Here is a 10,551-nt window from a genome sequence, read left to right as displayed (position 1 = left end):
TGATATCAGTCAGACTTTCATCGAGGAGTTGTAGGTGAGAGCAGTCATTAAAATCACAGCAAAGGTCATGGACAGAACTCACACAAACCAACAATCAATTGATAAAATTTACTGTATTCTTTAATTCATTTGTACATCTCCAACCCCAACCCCACCCCAACCCCCCAATAAAGAAACTTCCAATGAATACTTTAATATATTGAGTCAGTTTTACAGCTTCTGTACAGGATTGCTGTTTTCATGAAATTCACATCTAGGGCAGCAACATCATTTTCTTTGTTTGGGGAACCAAGAACGAGCATAAATGGAGTGAACGAGAGGGAAACACACAGCTCATGGGGTGGCATGTACAGAAGCAGCGCAATTGGGGTAAACTATTTACAATACAAACCATTCATACAAATTAGGCTCTAAGATATAGAATTCAATACATTACATTTGATATATTAAGTGACAATGAGCAAGCCCCATCCCCCAACGAACCACCCACTCCGCAGTCAGGTGATCAGACATTCAATCAGCCGAGAACGAACCAATCACCTGACAAACTCAACAACTAGCTGGACTAGCAGGTTCACTCTGACAACAGCTGAAGATCGACAGTGCGTTCTTTCCTCTCCATGAACAGGTACGACGACCACGGATTACTGAGTGCACCACATTCAGATCTTCACTGTCCTATTCAGCTGCCTTGCAGGTTTGGTAGAAATATCTGAGGATTTAATTTTTTTTTTTTTAAACATTTTTTAAATGAGGAGTTGATTTTGTTTTCCAGTTATGCAGGATAAACTGCAGAGCGTTAATAGCACAGCAGGGGCAAACAGTCCATGTGTTGTTGTCCAGAGAGATAACACATCAGCGCTTAAAGAGGAAAACAAAGTCTTCAACATCCAGTTGGAAATGAAGTTCGAACTAAACATGAAGGAAACAACAAAGAAAGGGTCAAGTTGAATAAAATAATGGTCCCAGAAGTACTAATAAGCCCCTGCTATCTAGGCATGGTTCAACAGAGACAAAACAGAATGAACAAAAACATTTCTAACTGATAATAATCACAAACGATTTAAAAACATTACAGTCCTATAAACCACCTCGACAGTTAAAAGTAAACACCATCTCCGCAAAAATCAGAACATTAAAGTGGGAAATTGTTCAACACTGCGGTATGGACATGTTTAGGGATAGTACGGCTAACAAACACATTTCTCTGGTGTGGGTAGAAGCCCCAGTCTGTGCTCGACTCATTCGACATTCCTGTATGTAAGTGTACAGCAACGTCAACCGGAGGGGAAGTAGGGAGTGTCACTGTGGTAGTTGTAGTCCGGGCACACTTTCTGCACCAGTTTGTAGTCGGTGCTGTAGAAGGAGATGAAGATGCAGATGACTTTGAACGGTTTGGAGCAGAGCCAGGAGACGTGACTCTGAGTCTGCTCCTGGTAGCAGTTCTTGGATGGGTCGAAGTTGCAGAGCGTGTTCTTGGCGCCTTTCTCGACCTTCTCATACTCGATGCGGCAGTTAAAGGACTTTGAGTCCTTGGCGTCAATGACGGACTGCTGCGCCGCCACATCAAACTCGACTACCTTGGTTGGAGGGACCAAGCTGACGGACACGTTGCCTTGGCCTGTGGAGTTGTGGCGGAAGTAGACACTGAAGGTGCCGTTGCCGTGATCCACGATCTTCCCGGTGATCAGCAGGTTGAGTTTCACCGTCTTGATATTCGAGTGGAAGTCCCCCCAGCCAAACATCTTCTTGAACTTTCCCGTCTTGACCATTGGCCGCCGTTTAGCCCGCGGCCGCGAGTCCTGCAAGTCTGTGGAGTTCCTCAGCCAGTCCCACAGGTCCTGCTCAGAGTAGGGCTCAGGAGTGTCATAGCGAAGGTCCAAGGCTGTGCTGTTCTCTTTGCCCTGTAGAGTCTGTGACAGCAGCCTACTGATGGACATATCCTTACTGCTTTCTGTCCATATATGCTTTAGCGTTGATTTGGGACTTCCCGACTTGACAATGTCTGACTTTGAGGCGCGAGCACTTGTAACCTGGGAAAGAGAGAAAAACATCTGTCAGCAAGCGTGTGACCCGTTTCATTTATCACGTACATACATTAAACCTCTAAACTCTGCAATTGGTTCAGCAGCACATTTATCGGTGGTGATTTGCTTGATTCCCTTGATGTTGTGGCTTGACCTGCAGTGTGCATGTTTTGCCATCATACCTAACTGAGCATAATGATACAGTCAAAGCAAGAACAACATGATGATCCCAATGGTGAAACCTTAACTTTCAAATTAAATGGAATAATGCTCTGGCTATTAGACAGGAAAATGAAAATTTCCATGGATGCCATAGGGAGCTATTTCATGGGGTTAAAAGAACATACTTCAATGTGCTGTACATAAGTGTATATGCACTGTTTCCTACTTTGTACTATGATTGATGCTCAGAATATCAATTCTAACAATGAAAGTGTTATTTTATCTGAGCTTATACGGACCACTCAAACCCCCAAATCTATTGACACTTCCTTATTTTAAAGTCAACACTTCTCATAGTTATGGGTACTTTAATAACATATGGGAGTGAGGTCTTTCCAGAGTCTCCTTGGGTAAAGTAGACTTTGACATTTAAGTCACAGACTATAAAAGCTTTTAAAAGACTTCTTGCATGGTGACTTTTTAAAAGACTACTACTAGAATCATTTTGAGATTATTTCTCATCATGTTCCCTCCAAAGATTAAAAGAAAACAAACAATAGAGCAGAAACAGAAGCAGCTTTTGTCCACAGCTGTCATTGTTTTTTCAATGGTTTGTGTTATCCGTGGAGTTTATTAAAGACCTAATGGTCACTAGGATGGCGTTATAATCAAGCATTCAGCAAACTGAAATGTTCACCAACTCAACAGACCTTTGCAAGGCCATGCAAACAACATTAGCAAGCATCCAACTTTGAAATCAGTCTGTATAGGGACTTAATGACAGCAGCCGTCAAAGTCTCGTCCATGTTTACTTTCTAACCAGTTTAATGCTCCCAGTTTGAATTTGATGAGGCATTCTTTCTGATGCGCTCCCATTGGTTATTTACAAAATGGTATGCGTTACACCTTGTACATGATATCTGACTGGCATTTAGGGCGAACCTGTAAAAATATTAGTCATGTGTTAAATGAAAGACTAAATCTGTTGCCGGCTATCATTTATTTGACTTAACAATCTGTTTTTCCACCATAATATCTTTGGTGTGTCTGTATATCTCTTGAATAATGAATTAAAAGTGAAGGTTGATCTCAGTTTAAAGCCCAGAGAAGTCTGCCCATTCAAGAACTTTCTTCTGCATTGGGTTAAATGATGCGTCACAAGGTATTACTTATCTATATAATTCAGGAAATATTGACTTTCACATTAAAGCAAGCCCTTTTCTACAAGATTGACCAATCAAGGGTATTCCATGGGGGGTCGAGATAGTCAATCTTTGCTGTAATCTTCAATTTTGAATCATGATAGCAGACAGCGCCAAATTGGGAATTATAGTGCAGCAAGCCAAGCGAGAAAGAGAATCCAGCAATCAAAGTAAAACATATTGCTCCCATCTCCTCCCTCTGTCACATAGAGGCAGTATCCGCTCGCTCTCACAGATAAATGCAGTGGCCGTTCAGCAAGTAAAGACTGGACTATTAACTAAAGAGTGCTCCTTGAATTGATGATTGATGAACCAAAGGGGTTTCACTATTTAGCAGCAATGAGTGGAATTAGGCCCCCCGGTGGAGGTATGTGACACTGATTGCATGATTTCTACTGTAAGACGTGACAGCAGATCCGTCTTGTTGAGTTTTTTTTTTTTTTTTTTGCATTTTACGTGTTGCTCCCAGAATCAATACTTGGAAAATAAGGTTTCGCAGCCAATCAGTCGGCCCTTCAAATTGAATTGCACCACAGCGAGTCTCTCAGCCCCGTGGGGACACACAGAAAGCTTTACACATACTGTTTGTAAGGTGAATATACGTTGTGAGAAGTAAGTCACAGGCTGGGCAGCAGAATAAAAAATCAAGACAGGATTCTGAAGGGACTCTGAGTTTTGGATTGAAGGTGAAAAAGATCAAAATAACAAAGATTCCATTGAACCAATTTAGCTGTTGTCCAGAATCCATGTGCAATAAGTGAATTAATTATAAATATCTTGACATTAACAAAATATATTTAAGCCCCCATGTGACGACGAATATGACGTCAAATGCAAGTCAGGCGACTTATTCTTTCCTGAGTTTCTGAGTTGTTGTTCAGACTTGAGCCGGCGTTCATGTGCATTATCAAACTCAGAAACTTGTTTTTCCCGATGTGTCTGACACCACATGAATGCAGGGTTAGACAACAGTAGTTTCTTGAAGTGTGTGTTTGACATTACAAAGAAGAAAACGTGTTGGTTTGTCCTCTTGTGAACAACGTAACTAAATGTTAGTGCCTGCTGGCTGAAATAATCTACAGACCAAGAAGTTGAAAATGGTTTAAATCTACTTTACACTAACACTCTTAAAACCATTTCAAAATAATTCCCATGTTTTATTTACCGCTAACCATTAGCCACAAAGATTTGGATTCCACAGCTACACATGAATGAGTGCAGAGTCTAATAAGGAATCTGAAAAACTGGGACTTTCAAAGGAAATGTATCATGTTCAGCTCTAATTGGACACTAAATGCAGACTGTTGAATAATAAACCAGTCGGTCCCTGGGGAGCCTGCTCGACATGAGACACGAGGAAAGAAACAAACAGACGCTCCGTGAGGCTAACAGCCCACTCAGTGGAGCTGAAGAGGGTCTCAAGGGATCTATGTTTAGCCTGAAGGGTTAAACTCCGAGAGCTCTCGGCTGCTCAAGGCAGACACACTCGGCAATCATCTCCTATTCAAACAGGTGAGGTGGCCTCCTCATGCTGAAGAATTCCCCCCCCCCCCGGTTGGTGCAGGGTGAGGATTTCATTGGAATGGATTTATGATAATGTGGCTGCTTATGAAGGGGATATGGAAAAGACCCCTTTCTCGCTGGGCTTTCTAAAGAATTTATTAAAAATGAACATAAAAACAGAAGACAAAGCGCTTGAGATGCTTTTAGGGGATTCGTCGTTTTTTAATCCTCATAGAAATTCAGTTCTTGCACTCATGTACTCATCTGTGCAAATGAAAACAAAAGCCAGCAGTACAACAACATCAGAACCTTTTTTTTTTATCTTAACCTGCAGGGGACTCTGTTTCCAAACCCCTAATTCAGGTAGAAGTAACAATTTTACATTATGAGTGTTGTCCAGAATACAAGACGACCCTGATTATAAGACGAGCCCCACTTTTGAAGACACATCTCGGTGCGCAGAGAAAATTGTGTTTGTATTGCGCGCCCCGTGTGCAGAAGCTGGGTAAGAGTTCGGGTCCAACCTTGGCCCTTTCCTGCATGTCATCCTGCCCTCCCCACTCTCTCCTCCCAACATTTCCTTTCCTTCTTCAGCTGACATATCCAATAAAGGCCAAGAACGCCAAAGATTATTATTTTTTTTTTAAGAGCAAATATTACCTTTAAAAAGAAAACAATCTTCTTTGTAAATATTGATACACATTTTGATATTGGGGTATACCTGTGGTGGTGCAGTCAAGGGGAGGGGGGTCATCTTCGAGTTTTCATAACCACACACTCCTGCACGTCTCCTCTCTTAATACACAGCAGGGTGTCCCATGCACCTCACTCTCTCCATGTATACGTGCTCACCCAACCTCCATTTCAAAAAGTTTATTTTACAATTCCATTGTGCCGTAACGCAAACATTTAAGGAGATTATCTCTCTGGTTATCTACACCTGCAGTGCATATAGAGCTTTGAACAGTTTCACTGCGATGACTTTGCAGAGGTCAAAGGTCAGGAAACAATGGACTCCCTGCAGCCAGTAAGTATCAAGAACTCACTAATGTTGTGATGCCTTTGCAGCTGGCCTCCAAATATCTTAAAACAATATTTCTCTCAGCTTTAAAAAGACAAATATTAATCATTCTTGCTGAATACTTCTTAAAAACTTTGAACAAAGTCAAAGGTGTCACCTGGTATAAACTCCACACTGTCAGTCATTCTGACACTGATTTATTGATGCTATGGATTTGTATTTTATGATGTTGTAGTAATTCCATAGGATTGCCTTTGAGTATGAAGTGTGCAGTCTTTGCTGTTTATCTGTGCTCATTATTCATCTCGTCCGTTGGTTGGGTTTTTGCTGTGCATACAGACATGTTTATCTGAGCACTTCTCCGGCTCAGGCGTCATCCAGCATGTTTCGGGCTGAGCGCCAGTGTGTCTGCTGGATCCTGCCAGCTGTAGTGCGCTCACCTGAGGGAGTGGTGCATCTGGTAAACATGGCCGGCACCACGGCCAGCATGGCCTCGCAGATACCTGACCACAGGCCAGACAGCCAGTTGGTCACCCTCAGGCTAGGAAGACTGCTGGGCAAGGCGAGCAGCGCTGTCTCCGTCTGAAGCATTCAGTGTAAACGTGAATTCTTTACTAAAGTCTCTGCACAGACGGAAGTGAAATAGATCTCTGAACTGCTCTCAGAAGTTTCACGCTAAATTTTCTTCTTGATACATAAACCTTATTGAATATTGAAAAAGATCTGGTAACTTGATTGATTCATTCATTTTTTTGGGTGAAGAGAATCAGTGTAAAGAACCAATACTCTGCTTTACATGTCAGTTAACTGTTGTGCACAATGTTATGTTTTGTTTGGCTTTAGAGTATTGTAATAAGTAGTGCTATACTTTTAAGACAGGCTTGTAGAACAAACTAGTTTCAAAAGCATGGGATGCAAATGCCCCAAAAATGAGTCTTTAAAACCAAGAGACCACAACCACGTATTATATATTCTATGGGCTTCACCCAAGATATAAACAACAATTCAAATAAAATGAAAATAAGATAGAAATTAACTTATAGAAATTAGGAAATCTGTTTGTTGGTGCGCCGGTAGCCTAATGGTAAGTGCCCGCATCACAAGTGTAGAGGCCATTTTCCTCCAACTGGGTGGCCTGCATTTCAATATCCCCCCCCCCCCCCTCTCTCTCTCTCTCTCTCTCTCTCTGTCTCTCTCTCTCTCTCTCTCTGTCTGTCTCTCTCTCTCTCTCTCTGTCTGTCTCTCTCTCTCTCTCTCTCTCTCTCTGTCTGTCTCTCTCTCTCTCTCTCTCTCTCTCTCTCTCTCTCTCTCTCTCTCTCTCTCTGTCTGTCTGTCTCTCTCTCTCTCTCTCTGGGGTCACCTTTTGTGCAAAAGACTCAAACTGAATATTTCTCCATAATTTACAACATTACACACTGCCCCGTAAAAGAGACACAAGAGACTCCATTTATCTACATCTTTCTTGTTGTGCATGTTGTCTAAAAAAGTGATTTTCTTCATCTGTTTTCTCTGGTTTTACATGCTAATGTTGGGCTGAAAGCTGGGTGACCGACTGAGAACATAAATTCAAACAGGACAATATTTTCACAGCTATAATTGCCAGTTTAACTAAGCTCTTCAGAATGTGTTTGCATTTTGCTTTACATAACAATATGTACTGTAATAGAAACATGGGAAAGGGAGGTAAAATCCTCAGCCTCTCAGTGGGTCATTCAGTAACTGCACATAAAAGCCCAGAAACGGGTTGTTTAGAAAGTCTGTACTTATTTATATTTTTGCAAGCAGGGGTCTGCATGTGCAAAACTGACACCATTAGTGTAATTAAATCATCATATTTTCTCGTGTTGGGCTGACGACCAGGCTGCTGTTTGTGATGTAAGCTGTCTGATAAATGTCTGGACTTTATACTCTTTAAGCAGATGATATTCACTCTAGTGCTGTGACAGAAAGCTTTCCACAAGTGTGAAGTGTGCAGCTTAGTAATGACTGTTATTAACATCTATCAGTGTCCACACACTCACTGCAGCCAAGCAGCAGCCTCTCTCTGCTGCTGGTGTGGTTTCCTCGTATAAAACCAATAAATAAGGAAATTAAAATGTACTGAATAACAAGGCCCACCTCACTTCACAGAGTACTACACACATTTATCACTTTACTCTTGTAACATTGTCCCAATGGACTGTTTAAAAAAGGATCAGAACCAGTCCAGCCGAACCAGAGTTGTCATCTTTCTTGTTGTTTAAAGTTGGCTCCTACATTACCCACAATGCTTTATAACAGCTTCCCCTCAGTTAGTAATTTTGGTGTGTTGCGTTAGCTACTACCTTCAGTGTTAAAATGTAGACAATGTGGAGGTGCATAAAATTGCAGTTCTGTGAGTGTCCACTTGAGGCTGGCTGCAAAAGCCACCAAATCCCTATTAAGTCCCATATTATAAATGTCCATATTTACAGAGGAAATTAAAATGTATACAGCCTGGTTCAAATAACGGTTTCGGTCAAGACAAATTCTTTCTTGGTAGGTTAAATCTGTACAGGGGTGAATTTCTTTTATAAAGTATCCGTTGAGATTTTTTATAAAGGCTAAGAGATCTGTTTACATTTGCATAATCCGTGGTGATGCTGGGCTAACTGACATGTTGGGGGTGTTCTCGTTGTGTGCCAGGATGCTTTAGGCCAACTTCAGCTTGACCTCTTTGGCGCTGGATGGTTAGGTTGAGATAGCTTTTCCAGTATGGCAACCAATAAAGTGTATCTTTATCTTTAACATGAAGCCCATCTGGAAACCAATGGGTAGTCACTAGGGCTAGGTCTTATACAGTCTATGGTGTTGTGCTAGCATCATCCAATTCCCTAAATTAAGAAGAACGGCAGTTCTGTTAAGCCCAATTCTTTCTTAAGCCACAAAAAAGCCATGTTCATGAGTTATGGGACGATTCTTCTTAATTAAGCTCTAGAGATGTGTGGTCCAAAGTTCAAAAAGACTGAACTCTGCATGAAGTGAAGTGCTTTATAAGCAAATGTGTTTCACTGAGCCTCTCACTGGAATGAATTAGGGCCAAAAATCTCCAGTAGTTCCTTGCAAAATTGCAGAGCCAACATTTTAGCTGAGGTATGTAGAAATTCAAAATGTTAATGACCTTACTTTATAATGTGCTTTTAACCCGAGAGCAGAAGAGGGGGGCCTCACAATGCCTTACATTCACCTGCATTACCTTTATTTAACACTGCTCTCCTATTGAAAACCCTGAGAATCATAGATGAACATATGCAGAGTTAAAGCAACAGGCAGAAGGTGCAAATACAAGTGAACAATGTGCTTTAGCCTTGGTAGCCATGTATTTTCACTGCTCTACATTTTATGATACATGTCTTTAAAACTTTGGTTGCATTTCAGAATAAATCAAGTGGCAACCTCCAATTTGAACATTGATGTTAAAAATTCCACTACCTATAGTGTCCATTTGCACTATACGTAAGGCAATCCTTGTTGAGCCCTATGTTAAACAGCCTGTAGCATAAACAACCTTGGTCTCATTTCTGAAGTTATGACAACTGTACTGAAGATAAATATCTCTGTAACCCACAACTTATTATTATTATTTTAAGATTTAAAATAATGCATAATTCGTAGCATGGATTCTTTGAGAAACATGAAGAGACCGTGTCTGATTAAGCATCACAAAAGCAAAATGGTCACATATTCTCCTCCTCTTCAACCAGTGTAAATAAGTCTCAGAGCTCCTCAAAACATGTGTGTGAAGTTTCTTGTTCTAAATCCACTCTGATCCTGTATTTGATCATGTCTATAATCCCCTCTATTTCAGCCCTGCTCAGAACAGGCTGTTTCTGTACCTTTCAATATGTAAATGAGCTGTGTCTGACCACGCCCCTCTCTTGAAGGGCTTGGGTAGCTCAGGTAGAGAAGGCAGACTCAGAGGGCAGAACAAACACCTAGCTGTGGGAGGGTCACCCGCCTTGGGGAGGGGTTACTGCCCTTTGTGATGTCATGAAGGGAAAATCTCCAAACGGCCTGTTTGAGCACACATTTTTTGAAAAGTGGAGCAGGCTACAGACGGAGAAGATGGACTTTTCTCATCATTGAGGGGTTTTGTAGACGGACTAGAGACACATATTAGTGTAAGAAAAACATGGTGAAGTATATTTTGCACCATATGTGACCTTTAACCTCTGATGTCTTGGTGATGATGTGGTCATCTTGATGATAATTAATGCAAACATTGGATGAATAATAGATCTTGAAGTCAAGTTGATTTTACTAATAGACTGTCAGAGAGGTCTGTCTTTAAGGTCAATTCAATTGTAGTTTGAATGTATTAAAATGTTAGCGCTAATTAGCATTTTTAGCATCTTTGCTCCCCGTTTCTGGCTCGGTGGCTTATTCAGTGTTACTTTAAGTTGATAAATAGAGTGTACTTATGGAGGGAATTACAAGACATCTGCTCCATACCAAATAAAGACCATAGTTTTCTGCAACAGAATGTGATAAATATCAAGGCAACACCCTGATAATATAAATACATATATACACAGATCTGCACCCTGTGGTGCCCTGAACTATGCTCTCTCTCTCTCTCACTCGAAGAAATCCTGAAAGTTCTTTCATTTGTTCTTGT

The 10,551-nt window shown here is 41.1% G+C and overlaps 1 protein-coding gene across 1 annotated transcript in view; it reads right to left on the bottom strand.

The window, feature by feature from the left end:
- Nucleotides 1–719: 719 nt before the first annotated feature.
- Nucleotides 720–10,551, bottom strand: part of nxph1 (neurexophilin 1) — a 47,599-nt gene continuing 37,767 nt past the window's right edge. The window contains exon 2 of the mRNA XM_020638633.2: nucleotides 720–2,033. Within this exon, the coding sequence (XP_020494289.1) occupies nucleotides 1,278–2,033 (756 nt within the window). The 3' untranslated portion in view covers nucleotides 720–1,277. The remainder of the gene's footprint in view (nucleotides 2,034–10,551) is intronic.

The sequence above is a fragment of the Labrus bergylta genome, chromosome 19 (genome assembly GCF_963930695.1).
Source record: "Labrus bergylta chromosome 19, fLabBer1.1, whole genome shotgun sequence".
NCBI classification, from domain to species: domain Eukaryota; kingdom Metazoa; phylum Chordata; class Actinopteri; order Labriformes; family Labridae; genus Labrus; species Labrus bergylta.
Note: the sequence above shows the minus strand (reverse complement) of the source record. Positions and strands in the feature narration are given on the sequence as shown.